This window comes from Camelina sativa, chromosome 11 (genome assembly GCF_030686135.1).
Source record: "Camelina sativa cultivar CO46 ecotype springtype chromosome 11, ASM3068613v1".
Classification (NCBI taxonomy): Eukaryota; Viridiplantae; Streptophyta; class Magnoliopsida; order Brassicales; family Brassicaceae; genus Camelina; species Camelina sativa.
The window spans coordinates 10,554,556-10,576,557 of record NC_141890.1 but is presented as its reverse complement, the minus strand read 5'-3'; the positions used below and the strand labels follow the sequence as shown (position 1 = coordinate 10,576,557).

Genomic DNA, 22,002 nt, shown 5'->3' with positions numbered 1-22,002 from the left:
ATCGTTTGACACGTGTACATATTAGTAGTTTGAACGGTTTCGATCAACTGAATTAATAAGCAGACGAAAAGATTTGATGGTTTTGAAACAGAGGATTTCATTGGATTCCATAAACAACAGATGTGGATACCATGTGGAAATAGATATGTATTGGAATTTGTTATTTGTTTTTGTGTATTTTTTTTTAGCACAAAAATAAGAATATGCCAAACCTATTTTTGGATAAGACTAAATATTACTGATAAACAAACATTTTTTTTTAATTCCTTTTTAAACATATTGTGAGAAAAATATTAAAAAGTACGTTTAAGCTATTTTTTCATCTCCTGTGACATTTTGGAGATGAGAGTTGCTTGTAACGCCATTGTTTTCGTCATAAGTGTTGTTGTTCTCTTCGGATGTAACGTAGAAACTCCAGAGAGATACACAGTTTTCATCAGCTGTGTGTAAACAACACAAAGAGAAAATTTAAAAGGTTTGATTTTTGTGTCTGTTTAACATTGATGGGCGAGGAATTAGTTTGAGTTTAGTGTAATGTACCTTTCACTTGAAGATCGCTCTTATCTTCATCGTCATCATCAGGAATTGCAAAACGTCTGTGACCAGAGGATGTAGCAGCCATTGGAAGGTATGGGTGGAAAGAGAAAGCATTCACAGTATCTGCCATCAAACCGATTAGGGGAATATGCACACGTTAAAAATCTCATCAAGAGCTTGAGAATGCAATCAAGAACCGACTGTAAGCTACCTGAAGCAGCTTGATATCCAGACACCCAGTTTCCGGTTTGTAGATCATACATGTGAACAAGCCCATCCTGGAATAAAAGACACGAGGAATGAGCAAATGGTTACATGATTTAACCATAAGTGTGTGTGTATTCATAGCGGAAAAAATATTGCTTTCAATATTTCTAGTTTCTAGTTAAGGGAAAAAACATAAGTCGCTTGGGCATTAGAAAGGGAAGATCAATAAGTACCTGACCACCGGTGCCTAAATGTCGACCACATGGTTCAATATCAAAGAATACACGCTGGTTTGTGTTCTCAGTTGCTCTGTACAATCTGATACACACATATAAATTATCCATTCCAAACACATTTCAACTTTACAAGAGCTCTAACATCTACCATTTCATTAAGCTAAGACTTCCAGTGCGTTAAGTTTTTGCTGCCCATGGGATCATGGCTCATTTAGCATTCATATTGTTTACAGCACTTGTTTTTGCGTCTAGATTATATTCTTGAACAAGTATAAGCTTAGAAACCCAAAGATCACCCAAACCAAAAGAAATAAGTAAATACTCACTTATAGACTGTCTCAACAGATTTCCGCATATCCCAGCAAAGAATGTAAGGATCCTGAAAAGAGCAAACAAAAATGAAACATTTATTGGTAACGTTACTACAGACATGGTCCTATTTAAAAGCATACATTAATACTGAAAGTTTCTCTGGGTGGTGTAATATGATCAAGACAAACATTCAGAGGGAAAAAAGTTTATAATAACATTACCTTGCGACCTCCTGTATATAAATAGTTCCCATCCTTTGAAAACTGGACCTGAAAGCAAGAACAGTTCAAATTATGATTTATCATACCTCAATGCACATAAAGAAAGTAACAATTAGTGACCCTTGCTTACATGTGTAACACCACCTTCTTGACCATGTAAAACATACAATAGCTCCATGTTGTCTTCTCTATAAATCCCAGTAGTCTGCCCGTAAGAGCCCACAGCCAACATTCCAGAATTAGTTGGGGAGAAAGCAAGAGTAGATAATATACCTGGAAATTATAAACCAGCAGAAGGTTGTTTCTTGTTTCTGTGTAATCTGTAATGCTAATATTGTGCAGCGTCTGAGTGGTAAACTAAGAAAATACCTGCTTGGCCCTCTTTATTTTTCTGAAGAGTTGAATACTGCCCAAAATCTCTACCGGGACGATGAAGATCAAACACTCTGATGGAGCTGTTATAACCAGCAAAGATCCTAAAGACATAACAAATCAATATAGATGATTGTTAATCATATTCTCTAACATGTGAAAAGATGGATAAAACTTAGATGAAGTTCTTGCTTACTTGGTTCCACCAGGATTAAATCCAACTGAAAATGCAGCAGTTATTTCATCCATAGCATCATAGGCCCGGTACGTGCACCGAAGCTGCCATTGTTATACTCACATGTAAATAAACAGATACACACTAAAATAATGGTAGAGCAACTCTCAAGTAGACATGTTAAGTGTCATGGAAAAATCAGCACCTCACCAGAAGTACTATCCCAAAGATGGATTGGATGGTCTCTAGTGGAGGTAGCAAAGACGCATGTTAAAGGGTCTGAAAACAATCAGTGAACAACCCAAAAATCAGTAATTCAAATGATGAACATTAAGCAAAAAGGAAAGAACCCTTTAAGATGACGTTACTTATATATTACCTGAAACTGACATGTATGGATACCAACAGAAATCATAGACAGATTCACCCTCATTGATAAAAAGACTCGCACCATACGAATCTACAATTCCAAAATTTGAAAGAAGATCATAAACACACCATGAATCACAAATTTACTTCACATTTTATAGCATCTGACACAACATGTAAAAACTTAGATTACCATCTTCAGGAATTGGCACTCCATATCCATTAGTATCCCCTCCATCCTGAGGCCTGATAGACAATTTTGCAAAACAAACAATTCAACAGAGAACTAAAACTACCCAAACATACAAAAATGTAGTGATACTTGAGCTAAAAAGTGGTTTCAGTTGAACTTATTCTCCTTACAGATAAAACAGACTAAGTGTATTGTCCTCAGAGCTTGCAAGGAAACACGAACCATCAGGTGACCTATATAAGAAACAGTACAAGGCATAAAAAAAAAAAAAAAATCAAACTTTGAGAAAAAAAACACAAAACTTTAAACGAGAGAGTGAATTTGAAAGAAGAAGAAGAAAGGTTAACCATTTAAGACCCTTGAGGAAATTATTAGGGTTTCGAGCAGCTCTGAACTGCTTGAAGAAATGGTGCGTTCTGTAAGGAGAGACATCGAATCTCATACTAAGCCATGATGGAGTTTGCTCTCCTGATTCTTCTACCTTCAATCCGCCATTTTCATCTGCTACTGCTGCTTCCTCTTCACCCATCTTCGTCAGCGCTTTAGAAAAAGTAGCAGAGAAAGGTTTAATTTTGTTCTAAACCCCAAAGCCGAAAGCTCAAAACCCCAAACCGGATTTTCAATCTCAGACCGATGATTAAACCGACATTAAACCAAAAACCGGATTAGGTATTTTTATTGGCAAAATTGGAAGAAAAAGCCCGCCCAGGTTTCGTCATTAGTGCGTCTTTCTACTACCGGCGGATCCGGCGAAGGTGACCGCCGTCTTAACTCTGGTTGCGTCTCAGAATGTCGGAAATGGGGAGTGATGAAGGTGAAAATATCATTCCTTTTCAGCTACAGTTCGACAAGCCCATACCTTTTCAGGTTTTTGATTTTACTTCTACTCATATTTCGTTTTTTTTTGTTGTTGGGGAATTTGAGATAGATTCTCATGTTTTTGTTCATTTTTAAATAGATTAAGATAGCTGAGTGGAACCCGGAGAAGGATTTACTGGCAATGGTTACGGAGGATTCAAAGATTTTGCTGCATCGGTTCAATTGGCAGAGATTATGGACTGTTTCTCCTGGTAAAGTTTCTCTCTTTTGTTCATTTTGGTAGATTAAAGTAGACATCTTTGAATACAAGATGGTTTTTGATTACGTATATGCTGAAATTAAAAGTGAAATGCAATTTGAAGTAGCTTGTCAATAGTAGAAGGATTACTCCGTTAATCAGTTTTTCTTTTGTGGTGCTAAGTTTATTTTCTTTCTTTTGTCTGTATAGGAAAGCCTGTTACTTCTTTATGTTGGCGTCCTGATGGTAAAGCTATAGCTGTTGGGCTTGAGGATGGAACCATTGCGCTTCATGATGTTGAGGTAAGTTTAGGTTGAAGCTAATACATGTTTTGCGTAATGAAGTTTTTGATGAGCTTGCAAAGCAAAAAGATCATATGCTTATCAGAAAGTGGTTGGTACTCTTTTTATGCAGAACGGGAAGCTATTAAGCAGCTTGAAGCCCCATACTGTAGCTGTTGTGTGTCTTAACTGGGAGGAGGATGGACAATCCAATATGGTATGTCTTTTCGTCTGATTAGTTGTATAAGAACTCATGTTTGTTTCGTATCACGGGATATTCTTTCGCTTATATTGATATTAGAGCAATGATAAGCAAATATCTTTAGGTTTTGTTTTCACACCCAACTCTCACATAGAAAGGTATTTGAGCCAGTGCTTAATTTTTCTTTGAGTTTGGTTTTCAGGATAAAATTGAAAATTTCTCAGTTTATGAGGACCGGACCTCCCGTTTTTTCCCTCCTGCTCCAAGAGCTCCAAAGGTGCCTGGACTGGTAGCTGGTGATTCCAGTTTCATGGATGACGGTGAAGATTCTTTGGCAGAACTATCTAATACCTCATTCCGGAAGTTTAACATTCTCTGCAGTGGAGATCAGGATGGGAGCATATGCTTTAGTATATTTGGAATATTTCAGATAGGCAAGATTGTAAGTCGCTCCTTTTGACTGTAAGTAATTAGTTAAGCCCTAATAACCCAGTCAGGTATCATGGTTCTTGGTGCTTCATCATATTCGAATCCTGCTTTGGATATAGAATTGCAGGATGTTCAATGATTTTTCAACACTATCTGCCTACGGAAATTAGCTTCTGAACTTTTAAGTTCTCAATAATGCGAGGGGTAGAATTTATTTGAAAGTGTTTGCTGTGAGCAATATTCTGTTGTTTTCTTTTTAAGTCTTATTTTCTCTTATTTCATGTGTTTGCTCTGCTGCTCCTGCAAAACCATGATCAGAACATACACGAGCTGTCTGTTCCTGTTCAGCATCTGGATGAGCATGCCTCTTGCAAAATAATCAATGCGTTTATCCACAAGGTACTTGAATCTTTTCAAGAGCCATGCTTTCCAAATGATAGAAATGCCATCTCTTCAATTTTCATGTCTCTGACTGTAAATGTCTGTGGTGGAAACAGAGAATAGGAGGGAGCGGTGTATGATAGAGAGTCTTTAGATTCAAACTAATTATTGTATATTCATTTCTTAGGTTGCTCTGTCGAAAGACCTTTGTCGTCTGGTAGTAATGTGCACAGGAGAGCTTACAGATTGTGATATTAAGCCCAAAGAGGAAAAATTTAATGTTCAAGATCAACATGGTTTACATTGCCTTGCAATGGACACATCTATATTTTGGAAAAGGTAACTTGTCCCTAGACATTATTTATACACTCGAAATTATCTATATCTTCCCGCTCTTTGTTTTAAATCTGGTTTCCAATACCTGCAACTATCTGGTTCTGCCTTGCATCTGTTATATTTGTTATCTCAGCTAATTTTTATTCAGGAAATATGAGCTTCATCAGGTTGCTCAACAAGCTTCTAACATTGAAGATTTGACTGAGGTTATTCGAGCATCCCTGTCGGTTATGAGCAAACTATGGGCGGATGCAATGAAAACATTTCATGACAAGTTTCATTCTCTTTCCACCTTGATCGTAGATAATGGTATTTGCCACTATCAGTTTGTTGGTTGAGTCTTTTTTTTCCCTTTTTCTTATAGATTCACAGGGTTCTGTTGCTTTTCTCCTAGGACTGGAATCATCTCCTCAAGAAGAATTTCTTAGTCTTTTGGGTGGTGCGCGAATAAGTCCAGCGCTTAATCAGTTTCTAGTTAACTCTCTGGGTGAAGTGGTAAGCTTTACTTGTTTGATCACCTTCAGGGTACTTGTTTTATCATATACCACTAAGTTATTATCTTGTTTAGTAGGGTGTGAAGCGTGTCTTGAAGTCTGTATGTGGTACAGGAAAAGAGCTTCAGCAGATTGTCCTTGACCATCTTCAGGTTTAGTATTCGTCTCATTCCTGGATATAGTGTTGGAATTGTTAGACGAAGTATCATTTGTTTATCCTGCCAATACGTTTTTATATAGAAATTTTTGTCACGAATAAGCTTTCATTTCCAGCCTGCAGCAGAAATTATTGGATTCAGGATGGGTGAATTAAGAGGTCTCTCGAGGTGGCGTGCACGATACGAAGGCATTGGTTTGAGTGAATTACTCCTTAATGAAGCCACTGAGAATGCTGGTCTTTTACTTGTACAAGTGCAACGATTTATGATGGTACTATCTTCTGTTGTCCAACAGGTACAGAGGCATATAGCACTGAAATCATAAATATTTTGTATGTTGGCTGTCCCATGTTTTCCACGCAATGGTCATATTAAAAATTTATAACATTTTTGTTTCAGTTCTCAAATTTCTTCAACTGGCTTGTCAGAAGCATTAAGTATCTTATGCAAGAACCAAATGATCAGCTTTCCTCATACAACAGGTACGCACATATGTTTCTATGTTATTCATGGCATTAAAGCCAAATCTTTGTAGTTACACGGTTCTCTTCTGTGGCAGTGAACTCCTTGTGGTATTTTTGAAGTTCTTATATGATCAAGATCCTGTGAAGGACCTCCTGGAGCTATCTGAAGTTGGTGATAGCATTGAAATAGATCTGTAGGTTACCTCTTTCTATATCTGTGCTTTTACTTAGTTTTTCTGCGTAGTTATCTTGTAATTGATCAGAATCTCTGTCAGATTACCTTAGTTTTCAAGCCATTTATAACCAGATTTAGGAGGGGTAGTCATATGCGATATCACGAGCGAATATCTAACCACCCTGAAACGAAAATCAGATATGGGTAATGTGTGTGCGTTTGTGTGCTGCTATGTATGTTTGAAAAGTTTCTGCATACATGACCACATATTAGCATATCATAGAAATGGATGAAACTTGAAGTCCACTGTATCCTCCAAGGCTGTTCATTTCACGTTATTTTCCTCAATTCATATATAAACTCTTAATGTTCTCTTATGTCCCAGAAAAACCATTGGGAGAGTCAAAGAGTTACTTCAGTTTGGAGGGTTTCAAGACTGTGATTTTCTGCAGAGGACATTGGCTAATGAATTCCAACACATGGAGTATAGGTATATTTCCTTACATTTTCACTTCTTAAAACAAAAATTTCGTTACACATGCTAAATCGTTGAGTGTAGCGGTAGTAAATTGATTGTGCAAAAAGGTTATGGTAGAGGTCTGATGCCACAGCTTCGCCTTGATATTTTGAAAGTGCCATTACCCACACAAAAAGTGTGCGGAGTCTTTAGAGTCTGGTCATACTTTCTCATGGCTTTCTGGACATCATAATTGATTAAAATGTTTTGACAAAATTAGCTTCAAGACGGCTCTTCTAATGCCCTTTACAACCATATCAAGAAAGATATCATGTATGAAGTTGTTGCCACTTTGCCCTCTTCAGTTGTCAACAACGCAAACACCTACACCAATTCCCATGTCTCTTACCTTCTATAAGGTACTTGCAGCAACAATCGTAATGTTTATTATTATGATCCCATAGGACATCCTTAGGAAGATATTGCTGATTACTATCTCCAAAGTCTTCATTTGCTCCTGATATTCCAAAGTCTTCCATTACTCGTGCAGAATGAACTTTCTGATGACACACCTTCTCAAAGTGGGTACACTGATTACATATCTTTTCAAATCCCCGATGAAACCTTCCCGGACATTCCGAACTGTATTGGTATAGCTAAGGGTTTTAAGCAGAACTCCAACAATGAGAAAAATGGCTATACTTCTCTGGAAGCCGTTTTGTTATCTGTACCTAATGGCTACAATTGTGTTGACTTGTCTCTCTACAAGGTGAATATTCATTCTATTCTGCAGCACTGGTTGATTCTAATTTTTTTGTACTTCTTGCCTTTTTTGTGGAGTTTCCTTGTAAACCCTCTGTCTAATTTTGAAACAGGATAAAGAACTGGTTTTACTATTGAATAAGACAAGTGCAAACTCCGAAGGCTCGGGAGAAGCATGCATGATGGTTGTACAAACTAGTGACCTCCCATTCATTTCCATTTTAAGATCTAGTTCTCTAAACCAGTGGAAGCTAGACGATTTGAAGGTCTTGCTAATTTTAACCATTCTCATCTACGTTTTGTGAACCATGTGAAGGTTAACGTAGGAACTTATCCATATTGAAACGATATTATCTTTTTTTCCAGGGGTCGATTGTTAACCTGGAAATGGAGAATGAAAAGGTTCGAAAAGTCCCACATTCTGCCATTGCTCCTCTAGCAGTAAGCGGTAAGCGCTTAGTTTCTGTGGCATATCTACTTCAAATGAGAAATGCTTTTTTTACAGTATTTGACTTAATTATCTTAAATTTGTCACAGCTTCAAGAGGAGTGGCTTGTGTATTTGCTGAAAGAAGACGTGCTCTGGTGTACATATTGGAAGAAGATGAAGACGAAGAAATCACTGAGGACAAGTAAATCTCATTCAACATCCCTACTTGATTATTCTAAGTTACGAAAGACAAAACTTAAAGGGAGTCACTTCTAAAATATGTAAAACGGTATCGTTTGCTGCTTTACGACTTTTATTCATAATTTCACACTTCACCACCAAAGGTCTTCATTTAATCAACAACACGAGTCATAATTAAAGAGCGTTACGCCACGTCATCTCATCCACACGCCAGATTAAGCGCGTGGTTAACACTTCCCCTTTGATCGGACAAAGACGTACTAAAGTCAGCTTCGCTTCTTGCTTTATTCTTAGCTCAACTTCAGAAGCAAGACCAAACTCTCTCTCTTTCTCTCTTTCTCTCTTTTGGTTCGCCACCGTGACGGAGGTTGTCTTGTCTGATGGAGAATGATCAAATGATATCTCCGACTGATATAATCACCGGCATAGTGTATATAGACGGTGAGTTGGCTATGCTGACTTTGACTCCCGACGGGGAGCTACGGTCGACAGAGAACGGTCTCCGCCAGAGTCTGTCGATGAAGAAGGATGTTCTTGGTTTCGTCGTCCAAGGTAAGCGGATTAGAGTAAAAGCAGTGGTGGAGAAAGATGAAGGAATCTGCTGTGGACGATTTAGTGGAGATTTCGTCAGGAAAGATTTGGTCTTTGAGCCACTCATCGATCAAAATGGATGGTGCTATAGTCTCCGTCAATACCTTGATTCTCTCGGTTAGTTGTTGTAAAAAAGTTGAAAACTTGTGGATCACTCAAATGCTAAAAATTGGAAATTTTCCATTAGGTCGGCCAAAGAGATTGCTTGTGTTTGTGAATCCCTTTGGCGGGAAGAAATCGGCGAGAGAGATTTTTGTTAAGGAAGTGAAGCCATTGTTTGATGATGCTGATGTTCAGCTTGAGATTCAAGGTTCCTCTGATTTCTAATTTTTGTCTCTTTTCTGGGTTCAAGAACTCTTTTTCTCTGGGGAATTGACAAATTGGATTGCTTATGGTGAGTCTTCAGAAACCAAGTATCAGTTGCATGCAAAGGAAATTGTTAAGTCCATGGATGTATCAAATTACGATGGTATTGTTTGTGTTAGTGGCGATGGTGTTCTTGTTGAGGTGAGTAGGAAGTATCAATTTCTCTGTTTCAGTTGTTTTGGTTAACTTCAATTGGAAGTGATGATGTGTCTCTTTTGAAGTGTTGGTTAGAAGAAGCAGTCTCTTGTTAAATTATATGTTTACTCTTTTTTCTTAGGTTCTGGGGATAAACAATTGTTTTATTGTTGCTGATTCTTACACTTGGTTCCTAATTTAGTAGGTTGTAAATGGACTGCTCGAAAGAACAGACTGGAGAAATGCCTTAAAATTGCCTATAGGAATGGTCCCTGCAGGTTTGTGTTTCATCCTCGGACTTTGAAGCTGTTTGCAATAGGCTTTCATTCTGCAACCCTAAATACATATAAGATGTAACTTCTCTTATGCTGCTTTACATTTCCTTGTTTATGTGCATTAACATCCTTGACTGCAGGAACTGGTAATGGCATGATAAAGTCATTGTTGGACACGGTTGGGCTTCGATGCTGTGCAAACAGTGCTACTATTTCTATTATCCGAGGTTCTGCTCCATAAGAAAATTTTATCCTGCATAAGATTTTCCTTTTCCTCAGTAATAAGCTCCTTAGGACATTATATTTGTATTGGCAGGTCATAAACGTTCTGTAGATGTGGCAACTATTGCACAAGGGAATACCAAATTCTTCAGTGTTTTGATGCTTGCTTGGGGTATGCCAGTGAATTCTACTTCTTGGTTCCATGTCCAGAGTCAAAAAGTTATTTGCAAATGAAAGTAGTACATGAGCTTGCTGAACCATACGTTTTGTTGTATTGATTAGTACAGTTTATTTCAGGTTTAATTGCAGATATAGACATTGAGTCAGAGAAGTTCAGATGGATGGGAAGTGCTCGCATTGACTTCTATGTACGTTTATTTAACAAATTTGAAAAATTGTTGCATTGCAGTTGTTAAGTTGCTGGTGAGACTGTATGATTCTAATTGGTTTGTTCTTTTATTGAACTTGAGGAATGTTTTTATGTTCTTGTATTTGCAGGCTCTACAGAGGATATTATGCTTAAGACAATACAATGGACGAATTATATTTCTACCAGCTCCAGGGTTTGAAAGCTACGGACAGCCAGCTAGTTGCGGTCTATACAAAGAGCCAACTGTTAGCGATAAGGCACTCGGATACCAAGGACCTGATACTAAATTGGAAGATCTTGGATGGAGAGAAATCAACGGTCCATTTGTTACTGTATGGCTTCACAATGTTCCATGGGGTGCTGAGAACACTTTGACTGCTCCTGCTGCAAAGGTCAGTTACACATCTCAGAACTAAGATCTTGGAAATTCTTTTGTTGCGCATCATTAAGAGGCCTTCGTAAGGTTCTTTCACTTGCAAAAAGACCGCTAAAGCTTCATTTGTATATGGTATAATGAACAGTTTTCTGATGGCTTCTTGGACTTGATTGTCTTGAAAAACTGCCCTAAGCTTGTCCTGCTATCACTTATGAGACAGTTGAGTAGTGGTACACATGTTGAATCACCGTATATAGCGTATCTTAAGGTTTGTCATTTTAAATCTCAGATTGCTGAAATCTTTCATTTGAATGCTTTAATGTACCTTGTGAGCGAGCCTGCATTTTGTGATTGACTAAAAAGCTTACCCGGTAATGTGAACAGGTGAAGGCATTTGTGTTGGAGCCGGGCTCACTTATAGACGAACCAGGAAAGGAAGGAATCATAGATTCAGATGGAGAGGTTTTAGCAAGAGGAAAAAGAACATATAATTGTGATAAAAAAGCTTTAATGTCTTACGAAAAGCTTCAAGTAACAGTTGATCAAGGTTTAGCCACACTCTTCTCTCCTGAATATTGATAATGTTAAAAACTACACGTGAGATGAAGACACATTCACATCATACATAATTTATAAACTTTAATATTTCTATCTCCTTTTGTAAATGTTGTTCCCTTGTGGTTGTGAGGGTAATTTGATTGATGCAAATGTACAGTACATTACAGGAAATGAGAATCAAGCAGCTGTTTTGTGTGTTTCTTATAATTAATCTTAAGATTGTTCTGTGAGTTATTTGTGATTTTATCTTGATCTTGGAGTGTAAACTTGGTATTAACCAGAGGGAGCTAGAACTTGATTTTGGTGGTAATGTTTAAATTTCAACCATTCATCATCGAAAACTGTCAATGTTATTTACTATAAACTCTCACAGTTTGTACCTGTTTCTTGCAGCTTTACATTTTACCATGATTGTTTGGTGTTAAACCAGATTAACTGCTGTGAATTGTTTGTTTAGAAAGTAGAGAGTCTAGAAAGGTAAAAACTATAAAAAGTCAATTTCTAGAACTTCTGAAACGATGTCGTTTCGCGAGTCTAGCCATCTTCTTTGATTTTTTATCTCTGGCCTACGAGAAATCGACACGCCATAACTACTAAAAGGGGTATTGCCACGTCATCTCATCCACTCGCCAGGCTAAGCGCGTGAGGTTTTATCTCCCACCTGATCGGAAAAGTCTAACCAGAGAGATTAGCTTCGACGTCAATTTTTAAATCTTAGCTCTCACCAACGGCGAAACTCCTCTCTCTATCTATGGATCATCAGCCGGAGAACGATCGTCTGGCGATAATCTCCTACCGAGTTCTGGTAAATGGTGTTGTGACGCCGTTAACGTTGACTGTCGAGGGAGAGCTACGGTGGACGGAATCTGGGCGGCGGAAATCGACGGCGAAGAAAGGTATCCTGAGTTTCGTCGTGGAAGGTAACAAGGTTAGAGTAAAAACCTTGGTAGAGAGAGAAGGAGGGATCTGCTGCGGAGGAAATTATGGAGATTACGCGAGGAAGGACTTCGATTTCGAGCCTCTCTCTGACGAATCTAGAAAGCTTTGGTACGATAAGCTCCATGAACACCTCGACTCTCTCGGTTAGTTCACGTATCGATAACCTAGGTATAATCGGAGCTTAAATCGAAATTTATATGGAAATGCTAAATTGATAATTCCTCAGGTCGGCCGAAGAAGCTGTTTGTAATTGTGAACCCGTTTGGCGGGAAGAAATCAGCGAGGAAGATTTTTGTAGAGGAAGTGAAACCATTGTTTAAAGATGCTAATATCCAACTTGAGATTCAAGGTTCTGTGAATTTCTATTTTGTTTCTTCCTGATGTCAAGAACTCTTGTCTAGGAAATTAACAATTGGATTTTTTTGTTTTTCTGATGATTGTTCCAGAAACCAAGTATCATTTGCATGCTAAGGAAATTGTTAGGTCCATCGATGTATCAAAATACGATGGTATTGTTTGTGTTAGCGGTGACGGTGTCCTTGTTGAGGTAAGTAGGAAGCTTTTCTGTTGGTCAATTTTGTTGTAAGTGATAATGAGTGTCTTTTGTGTTATTCTCACAACATGATTCAAACTAGGGGAATTAATAAATCATGTCTTTGATGAAGTTAGGGGAATGACATATTGTTTTTGGAAGTATCTGTTTAAAGGAAGCAATCTCTTAATTATATGTTTACTGTTTTGCTTAGGTTTGACTCTAGGATTATACAATTGTTTTGTTTTTGTTGATTCTTACGATTGGTTCCTTAATTTAGTAGGTTGTAAATGGACTGCTCGAAAGAGCAGACTGGAGAACTGCCTTGAAATTGCCTATTGGAATGGTCCCTGCAGGTTTGTTCTGCTTGATGCTTCTCTTGTTTTGTGTGTTCCATGTGAAAGTTTAGATGTAAAGGTTATCCTTCAGTAAGATAGAAACCTTGCCGCTTATTGTATCAAATTGATATCTTGTGTATGAGAAACTTTAGCTTAACTTTTTACTTACGATTTCGTCATGTGCACTAAAATTCTTTATGGCAGGAAGTGGTAATGGCATGATTAAATCATTGTTGGAACCGGTAGGGCTTCCTTGTAGTGCAACAAGTGCTACTATTTCGATTATCCGAGGTCCTGCTCCATACCTTACGATACTCAATCCTTCAAAAATATTTTGACTTTCCCACTGAATGAACTCACTGTCACACTATTTCTGTATTAACAGGTAGTACACGTTCTCTAGATGTAGCAACCATCTCACAAGGGACAACCAAATTCTTCAGTGTCTTGATGCTTGCTTGGGGTATTTGTATTACTCTAGAATTTAGAAATTAATTTGCAGATGCTGATCTTGCTGATTGATTCCGTTGGTTGTATTGAGATAGTTTCACTTGATTTCAGGTTTAGTGGCTGATATAGACATCGAGTCAGAGAAGTTCAGATGGATGGGTAGCGCTCGCTTTGATGTCTATGTATGTTTAGTTGAACTTTTGAAATTTTCCTGCAGTGCAAGTTTTAAGTATGCGTTTCTGTTCAAATCCGTCAATTAAGTTGCTGGTTGGCATTGAACAAAATAAGTGATTGTATGATACTAACTGGATGTTGTCTTATTCAACTAAAGGGATCTTATGTTCTCTCTCTCTCTCTTCTACGGCTTGTATTTGCAGGGTCTTCAGAGAATAATATGCTTAAGACAATACAATGGGCGAATTCTATTTGTGCCGGCTCCTGGGTTTGAAAGCTATGGGCAACCAGCCATTTGCAATGTAGATAAAGAGTCATATGTTGGTGATAAGGCACTCGGATACCAAGGACCTGATACTAAACTTGAAGATCTGGATTGGAGAGAAATGAAAGGCCCGTTTGTTTCAGTATGGCTTCATAATGTTCCCTGGGGTGCTGAGAACACTTTGGCTGCTCCTGATGCAAAGGTCAGTTACAAAAATTTATAACATTTTCAAACCAGGAAAACACCATTTTGGGTCTTCTTTTGGGTTCACGAGCAAGAAGAAGTCATAGGGTTGTTTACTACTTGCAAACAAATTGTAAATGCTTCTTAGAGTTCTTACGTATAGATTCTGGTTAAACAGTTTTCTGATGGGTTCCTGGATTTGATTGTCATGAAAGACTGCCCTAAGCTTGCCTTGATATCACTTATGACAAAGTTGAATGATGGAACACATGTTCAATCACCGTATGTATCATATCTGAAGGTTTGTCATCCGAACCCATGAACCCATTTTTATAGTTGCAATCTGTCATTTAATGGCCTTAATGTATCTCTGTGCATGAATCTGGATTTTATGATTGATTAAAAAGCTTACGCAGTGTTTTTACTGTTGAAAAGGTGAAGGCATTTGTGCTGGAGCCAGGCGCACGCATAGGCGACCCAGACAAGGAAGGAATCATAGATTCAGACGGAGAGGTATTGGCAAGAGGAAGAAGATCATACAAATGTGATCAGAAGGCTTTGATGTCTTACAACAAGCTTCAAATAAGTGTTGATCAAGGTTTAGCAACTCTCTACTCTCCTGAATAATTCAGACACAAGATGAGATGAGATGAGATGAGAGGAAGACACAATTCAAAAGTTGTTCCCTTGTGGCTATAATTTTGATTTGATGGACATGTACAGCTATATTTCGAGTCTACTTACAAAATTCCATGGAGTGTATTGTTTCAACTTTCAAGTGTAAACTTTGTGTATTATTGTATTTTGCCGAATCAGACCATATAATAATCCTAAGATTATTCTTTTTCTTTTTAGTCAAAAAATTATAGATTTTATTCATTTGTGTAATTTACATTTTTTTTTTTTTTGTCGTCTGAAGGACAAAAGCAGGAAAAAAATAAACAAACCGAAAAAAACATAAGGGAAGGGAGCACTGCAAGTGTTTGATAGTGAAGCCAAAAAGCTCTCCAAACACTATGAAATGCAGTACCCTACAGAACAGTCTTCAGTGATCTGCGGCAATCTGCTATTGGAGCCAAGAAGGATCTCCTAATGCCAAGTACGATTGGAGCCTGCCATCCCGTGTCATCCCGTGATCGTGTAATTTACATTTAGTCAAGCTATTTTTGTCCCCAAAAAAAAAAAGTCAAGCTATAAGTTATATAGATTTTATGACTAATCTGTTTTAGTCATAGATTTTAGTCAAGCTATTAGTTATATATATTATAACATATTAAAACTAATCCATATATATAAAATCATAAAAAACAAGTGATTTTTAATTTGTAAAACAGTAGTAGTAGAAGCTTATATAGCTTTTTGACAAATACTCCCTCCGTTATATAATATAGAATGTTTAGAAAATTATTTTTGTTTCATAATATAGGATGTTTACAATTTTCTATGCAACTTTTAGATTAAATTTATATTTTCTATTATGCAGATTTGTTTATGATTGGTTAAACTTTTGAAAAGTAATTATTTTTTAATATGCGTGTTTTATCTTATATTTTGAAACGGAGGGAGTATAATACGAACAAATATAAGTTTTGTCAACTAGCCTATGACTTAAAAAATGTTGATGCGACACATGGGTATGAATGATCAAATGATATAATAATGTTCCTGGGAATTTAATTTGGACCTACCATATACTAATGATGACTTGGCATATACTTTGGAAATAAATATGAGGAATGTGATTAGGATAGGGAGAGAGAGGAAGAGAGATAATAATAAAGCTTTCTTTTTCTGTAAAACCTCAAAAGAGAGAGAGAGAGAGAGAGAGAGATTTGTTTTTGTTGTTGTTGTTGGTATTACCACCACCACTTCACCATTTTTTTTGTGCTCTCCATCAATTTCAGTCGGGTACGGTTTTCTAGGGTTTTTTTTTTTATTATTATGCTCTCGTCTTCCTCCATGTCATCCTCTCGATTTTGCTTCAACCACGAATGTTCCGAGTTCAAGCTCCAACATTGTCGACCTGGTTGGCGTATCCGTACTGGCGATTTAGTCGACCTCTGTGATCGTTGCGCGTAATCATCCCTTTCCTTTACTTTCCTTTACTTTTAACGCTTTTGTTCCATTTTTATGAGTGATCAGTTCGTGTTTATCGAGTGTGTGTGCTTCTTTTCGATCTTGAAACTCAGTGAATACGTTTAGTTAATTTCTTCTTTTTCTCTTTTCTTAATGTTGTGTAATTTGTGTTATCATGTGGGTGACATATTTTGAAACGAGAATTTCTGAGTTTTTTTTGTTTTTTATGGTTTGGGTTTGGGTTTGGAGTATAGCGTCCGCTTGTGTTTGACTAGAATCCGAGAGATTAGGAGCCACTCTTTTCAGAAGTTGAACTTGGAATTGTTTAACGCTGTCTATTAACTAGTGATTGGGGTATAAAAATTTGAAGCATTTTGATGGATGTGGGGGGGGGGGGGGACCAATGGGTTTTTCAGCTGAATTCTTCATGTAGCATCATCAATGTTGTGTACCAAATAGAGTCTAGAGGTTCAAAGTCCAGTGACACGACACAGAAATTGACCAAGTAAAACTAAGGGACAAAATATATTTAAACAATAGGAAGCTACATTGCATTATGATCCACCTGATTGGAGAATTTGTCCACTAGTGGGTTTTCTAAGTTTTTATATTCTATACTGCATCAAAGTTACATATTAAATTGGGTAAAGCAATGGTTTTATGTAAACACAAGGTCATTTTCATAGGATCAAAGCTTTTTGTGCATCAAGGCTTAACTACCTGCCTATAAATTATTACTTATAACTTATGAGAGACTTTTGCTCTCACTTTACTTCTTGATTGTGAAAATGTATGGTTGTGTTTTGTCTTTCATGGGAAACCATTTAGCAGTTTGATGATATTGGTGACCCTTCAATCATTTTAATCCCTGTATGTAGCTTGTTTCGTAGAAAAGATGTGTATTTGATAAATAATAACCATGCGAATTTTATATCCTATAACTGTGAATGCCTGTATAGTTTCCAGAGACTTAATATTTTTGGTGTGAAATGTAAGCTTCATCAGAGCTGAAAAACAATAGTTAAAGTTTGCAAGTTCGACTTGCATTGTGCATTAACCGATGCAAAGAGTGTGGTTTTCTTTTTTGTGATTTCAGTACACTGCAGATACAATTCTTTTACCTGCTCACTGCATCAATTTCATTAGCTCGTTACTGTATTTCCATTTTGCATATAATGATTTTATTCTGGTTCCAGTTCTGTTTATGAGCAAGGAAAGTTTTGTGACGTATTTCACCTAAAGGCTTCCGGGTGGAGGTGTTGTGAGTCATGTGGAAAGGTAAATATATGATTTACTCGTTAAAACTTTTCAAGTCTCCTTCGCATCACAAAAATCATAGTCGGGGTTTCAAGATATGAAGTATCTCACTAATAGCATTCCATGCAGCGAGTTCATTGTGGTTGTATTGTCTCTGCATCTGCTTATATGTTACTGGATGCTGGAGGAATTGAGTGTTTGGCTTGCGCAAGAAAAAAATTTGCTTTGGTGAGGGACGATTTCACTTTTTTTTTCCTAATCGCAGTATTCCATCCTTCTCAAGTTGAATATCTATTTTGATCTCTAGTCTGTGTTCTACAACAGTCTTTATTCATGTGTTTCAGGGACCCAATTTTTCGCCATCACCATCCTTTCTTTTCCAATCTCCAATTTCTGAAAAATTCAAGGACTTGTCGCTCAACTGGAGTTCTTCAACTAGGTCAAATCAGATGAGCTTCCAGCCTCCTAGTTGTTCAGGTCCTTCATTTCTGCAGTTTGATTTGCGTAATCGTGGAGATAATAATGAATTTAGTCAACCTACTTCTAAAGAGAGGGCCGCTGCATGTTCCATGGAGAGAAAAAGGGGACTGAATAACATGATAGGGAAATTAGTGAGTGAAAACTCAAAAAATTATGAAGTATCTCCTTTTACAAATGGAACAAATGTCAATGTCTATCACCCATTGATCTCAATAAAGGAGGGTTCATGTGGGACACAGTTTGCGTTTCCTGTGCCAATTACAACACCAATTGAGAGAACTGGTCACTCTAGACTAGGTGGAAGTCATTTATGGCATACAGCTAATTGTTCTCCACTAAGTCGCTTACACAATGACTTGAATGGCGGAGCAGACTCGCCATTCGAATGCAAGAGTCGTAATGTGAGGACTCATTTTGATACACCAGGAACATATCAGGTGGTTCCACAATATTGGCCCAAGGTTTCATATATAAACCAAGTTCTGCAGAATCAATCAAAAGAGTATCCTTCTTGTCTCATAGATGCTGCATTGGCTAATAATGTTGTATGTTCACCATAAGCATATGAATCGTGCTTTTCTTTTTAATTCTTTAGTATCCTACTAATCTTGCTTGTTGTTTGTTTTTCTAGCTTTTAATGTGAATAAGTTTATACTAGGTTGTAGAATAGTGAATGTAAGCCTTAAAGATGAATGGTTTTAGAGATAGGTTATTACTTTTCTGTTTGGATATTTCGCCGCTCAGGTTCATGACATGTAAAACTAAACAATGATGGTTTTAAGTTATCAGAACCTTAACAATGTGCAAGATCTGAATCGGTTGTCACCCATCTCTTTGAGAAGATGCTAAGTGCAAGTGATACTGGAAGAGTTGGGCGGATGGTGCTGCCAAAGAAATGTGCAGAGGTAAAATACTGTTTGCTTATGCAAGTATGGAATCTCTTTTCTTATTTATATGGTTGGTTCATGTGGAAAGAATTTAGAATTTGGCTATCTGGTGCTTATAGCAAATACTTCACTGCTTTTGTATCATGAAAATAGTAATCATAGCATCTGGAAATTTTACAGTCGTCTCATATCAAATATAAGATGCCAAATGAACAAAGCATTGCTGTATAACAGGCTTTCTTACCCCAAATTTCCAACCCCGAGGGTGTGCCTCTCAAAATACTGGACCCAATGGGTAAAGAATGGATATTTCATTTTCGCTTTTGGGCCACCAACAAGAGCAGAATTTATGTTCTAGAGGGAGTAGGTCCATGCATACAGAGCCTGCAGTTGCAGACTGGTGATACAGGTATATCGTTCGTAATATTGTAATTTGGTTTACCATGTAGCTAATGCTTAAATATGTTTTATGTAGTAGAATTTACTGTTCACAATTCCATCGGTTTAATGAGGAAGCAATTCTTTTTCCTCTCTGAATTACTATTTTAGTTGATTACTTTTGTCAAGCATATTACACTTATTCTGAGTTAATAATTCTTTTTTCTAGAGCTTATGCTTGGGAACTGATTTCCATTTTTTTTTTAGTCATATTCAATCGATTAGATCCAGAAAGGAAGTTAATGTTGGGATTCAGAAAGGCTTCCGTTGCTCAATCATCTGATCAGGTTACTTTCTAAATTAACTAGATAGCTTTTGGTAGTAAGTACTTTTGGTTCACTATTGTTACAATCTTAATTTACTAGTCAAGTAACGGCTAGTTTTAAGAAGCTTTCCTAAATGTCAGCTGCACTTTAGAATATAGACAACGCACAATTGCAAATGCATTGTTTACTTCTCTAGAAATTTTCAGTCTGTGTGAAGAGATTCAGTAGGTTGGAGAAAATTCTCAAGTATGCAGTTCGAAAACGGTTCTTTTATCACTTTTTTCTGTCTCATGACTTGGATTAGTTTTCAAAGTTCTGGGAAGTCATGTTTATTCCGCCATGTAAATTGGTTGCAAGATATGCTCTTTGTGGACAGATAAAATGGATAAGGAATGAGTAAGTGTGCTTCTACATGGATCTATGTTAGAAGTAGACTTTGTGCTGTTGCGAATGGGCTTTTCTTTAGATTCTAGCAGAATATCTTAGCTGGAGAAACTCATAACTGATGCAAATACTAGAAATCCTGGGTATCTTGTTATTCATCAAATGTGTCTTTGCAGGAAACTGACTCAACGAATAGCAATCGTGACACTTGCACAAACAGAGATGTAAGTAATTAAAATCCTATCTGACACCTTTTCATGACAAGTTAGCTTTTGTAACAAAACATAGTAGTGTTATATCTCTTCTCCATTTCCATTAGCAGGCTGAACCAGCTGATATGCATTCACTGTCTAAAGTTAAGAAGTCCGCCTATATAACTAAAGAAACCCCAGGGGTAGAAATTTCCTCCAGTAAGAAGAAAAGCAGCATGATGATTACAAGAGGTAAACGTCGAAAAGTTGAAAAGGGAGACCACATCGAGCTGAAGCGAACGTGGGAAGAAGTTCAAGGATTCCTCCTGCCTCCTCCCAACTTCACTCCATCTAAAGTTATGATAGAGGATTCTGAGTTCGAGGAGTATGAGGTACATCCATATGTTCTTGATTTACTTATTTGCATATGAGGTCTATGCCGCTTAAGGATATTACTTCTCTTTCAGTTTCCTTATGGTTTGGCTGTAGTTTCTATTGTTTCTTCTGGAAGACAAGAATATTTCATGATATAGCAACCTGTTGACTGTTGTTCATATATTCACCAGATAAGGTTTAGAAATTGTTCATCTCAAGCTTATAAAAAACATGATTGGCTTAGACTGCTCTTACCTGCACAGTTGATTAGTCTTCTACCATAATCAACCATGTTTTTCTTTTTCTTTTTGTTTTGTTTTCAAATCCTGTTTTACTTGTTTTGGAACATATTAATTCACTGAGTTATATCTTTGTAATATTTCTGGTTTGAAAATAGGATGCTCCAATCATCGGGAAGCCTATTGATGATACAGGGTAAATCACACATCTTTGCTTTATTAGCTTTCCTCTTTACTTTAAGGTTTTTGAAATGGTGAATCGTATCTTAAATGATGTCAGGAGAATCGAATTAGGGTACTGGTTCTATTCATGGTCAGAAAGTGTTGCCAAATGTTGAAAGCTCATTGATTTTCTTCTGAATTTTGTCTAGTTTTAGATCAACATGCACCCCAGATCAAGAACCTGTAGCTGAACAGCAGGATGAGGAAACCATGGAAGATGTTGAAGGACTCTTGATGTCACCTAAAACAACCAAAAAGCACCCCCGACATAGAAATGACTGTACTTGTATCGTTTGCATACAATCCCCAAGTGGGGCAGGTACTAAACACGACCGTTGCTGTTCTTGTGCGGTCTCCGAAGCTGGAAAACGCCGTAGGCGTTCTCTGTTGTTACGGAGGGAAAAGCAGCAGATGGGGAAAGAAGACAATGCACACACGGAGCTCGAGCAACCAAACTCTGATAATGAACTTCGCCAATCTGCTAACAACAGTGAGAACCATGAGGGTCTTGCTTCGCCTTTGAAAGGCCAATTGGATTTGAACTTCAAACCAGAGAAAGACGGAGAATCTCTGCCTGGTTCTAACAAAACTACCAAGAAAAAGACTCTGCATCATGATGACACAGTGAAGTCTAGCTTCAAGTCACCAAGCTCATCAACTGCGCATAGCCAAATTAACAAAGAAGAAGAAGAAGAAATTGCAGAGACCACCACAAGCTCCATATAGATTTTGCAGACTCCTATTGCTGCAAGGTGAATACTGAATAGATTACGAAGGGAGAAACCAGTAAACTTTTGGGAAAGTATATTTTTTTAACACCACAGGCATTGCGCATTTTGTAGATAAAATGGGCAGTTAATATCCTTACTGATGAAAGCTCATTACTTTTCTGACTCACATCTAATGAAAATGGGCAAAATTTAAATTCCCTTCAGGTTTCCTATAATTGGTATATGTTAAACATA

The 22,002-nt window shown here is 37.3% G+C and overlaps 5 protein-coding genes across 17 annotated transcripts; 4 read left to right on the top strand and 1 right to left on the bottom strand.

Moving 5' to 3' along the window:
• Positions 1-215: 215 nt before the first annotated feature.
• LOC104722906 (uncharacterized) lies at positions 216-3,160 on the bottom strand. 2 transcript variants are annotated; one of them, XM_010441166.3, is made up of 14 exons: positions 2,970-3,160; positions 2,793-2,855; positions 2,623-2,675; positions 2,440-2,520; positions 2,266-2,339; positions 2,082-2,164; positions 1,883-1,989; positions 1,644-1,786; positions 1,514-1,561; positions 1,307-1,359; positions 978-1,062; positions 749-815; positions 541-660; positions 216-440 (listed from the first exon to the last, which is right to left on the bottom strand). In XM_010441166.3, exons 1-14 carry the CDS (start codon positions 3,149-3,151, stop codon positions 307-309), a joined length of 1,293 nt encoding a protein of 430 aa, XP_010439468.1. In that variant the 5' UTR covers positions 3,152-3,160; the 3' UTR covers positions 216-306. The 2 variants fall into 2 exon arrangements, with proteins under 2 accessions (XP_010439468.1, XP_087331034.1); XM_087474908.1 differs by having other exon boundaries at positions 2,271-2,339; positions 2,970-3,109.
• A 117-nt stretch (positions 3,161-3,277) lies between these two features.
• LOC104722905 (anaphase-promoting complex subunit 4) lies at positions 3,278-8,590 on the top strand. Its single transcript, XM_010441165.3, has 19 exons — positions 3,278-3,489; positions 3,581-3,692; positions 3,890-3,981; positions 4,094-4,177; positions 4,365-4,604; positions 4,910-4,990; positions 5,160-5,311; positions 5,457-5,617; positions 5,703-5,803; positions 5,880-5,954; positions 6,076-6,255; positions 6,360-6,442; positions 6,520-6,618; positions 6,985-7,089; positions 7,337-7,475; positions 7,607-7,825; positions 7,932-8,084; positions 8,185-8,266; positions 8,356-8,590. Exons 1-19 carry the CDS (start codon positions 3,412-3,414, stop codon positions 8,451-8,453), a joined length of 2,334 nt encoding a protein of 777 aa, XP_010439467.2. The 5' UTR covers positions 3,278-3,411; the 3' UTR covers positions 8,454-8,590.
• A 17-nt stretch (positions 8,591-8,607) lies between these two features.
• On the top strand, positions 8,608-11,545 carry LOC104722904 (sphingosine kinase 2). 2 transcript variants are annotated; one of them, XM_010441163.2, is made up of 10 exons: positions 8,608-9,156; positions 9,227-9,349; positions 9,446-9,546; positions 9,746-9,818; positions 9,956-10,042; positions 10,132-10,209; positions 10,335-10,405; positions 10,536-10,799; positions 10,929-11,051; positions 11,168-11,545. In XM_010441163.2, the coding sequence occupies exons 1-10, from the start codon at positions 8,829-8,831 to the stop codon at positions 11,360-11,362; spliced, it is 1,443 nt and encodes a 480-aa protein (XP_010439465.1). In that variant the 5' UTR covers positions 8,608-8,828; the 3' UTR covers positions 11,363-11,545. The 2 variants fall into 2 exon arrangements, with proteins under 2 accessions (XP_010439465.1, XP_010439466.1); XM_010441164.2 differs by having other exon boundaries at positions 8,730-9,156; positions 9,743-9,818.
• A 421-nt stretch (positions 11,546-11,966) lies between these two features.
• On the top strand, positions 11,967-15,168 carry LOC104722903 (sphingosine kinase 1). Of its 4 annotated transcripts, none has more exons than XM_010441160.3 (10): positions 11,967-12,423; positions 12,507-12,629; positions 12,727-12,827; positions 13,096-13,168; positions 13,355-13,441; positions 13,536-13,613; positions 13,712-13,782; positions 13,978-14,241; positions 14,401-14,523; positions 14,658-15,168. In XM_010441160.3, the coding sequence occupies exons 1-10, from the start codon at positions 12,093-12,095 to the stop codon at positions 14,847-14,849; spliced, it is 1,443 nt and encodes a 480-aa protein (XP_010439462.1). In that variant the 5' UTR covers positions 11,967-12,092; the 3' UTR covers positions 14,850-15,168. The 4 variants fall into 4 exon arrangements, 3 of the variants coding, with proteins under 3 accessions (XP_010439462.1, XP_087331033.1, XP_010439463.1); XR_002033931.2 differs by having other exon boundaries at positions 12,010-12,423; positions 14,438-14,523; XM_010441161.2 differs by having other exon boundaries at positions 12,019-12,423; positions 13,093-13,168.
• Positions 15,169-15,902: 734 nt separating this feature from the next.
• Positions 15,903-21,966, top strand: LOC104722899 (B3 domain-containing transcription factor VAL3-like). 8 transcript variants are annotated; one of them, XM_010441155.2, is made up of 11 exons: positions 15,903-16,297; positions 17,495-17,576; positions 17,685-17,783; positions 17,900-18,537; positions 18,844-18,940; positions 19,157-19,331; positions 19,568-19,647; positions 20,187-20,234; positions 20,333-20,593; positions 20,974-21,011; positions 21,187-21,966. In XM_010441155.2, the coding sequence occupies exons 1-11, from the start codon at positions 16,164-16,166 to the stop codon at positions 21,761-21,763; spliced, it is 2,229 nt and encodes a 742-aa protein (XP_010439457.2). In that variant the 5' UTR covers positions 15,903-16,163; the 3' UTR covers positions 21,764-21,966. The 8 variants fall into 8 exon arrangements, 7 of the variants coding, with proteins under 7 accessions (XP_010439457.2, XP_010439456.2, XP_087329781.1 ...); XM_010441154.2 differs by having other exon boundaries at positions 15,909-16,297; positions 20,330-20,593; XM_087473655.1 differs by having other exon boundaries at positions 15,963-16,297; positions 21,193-21,966.
• The last annotated feature ends 36 nt before the right edge of the window (positions 21,967-22,002 follow it).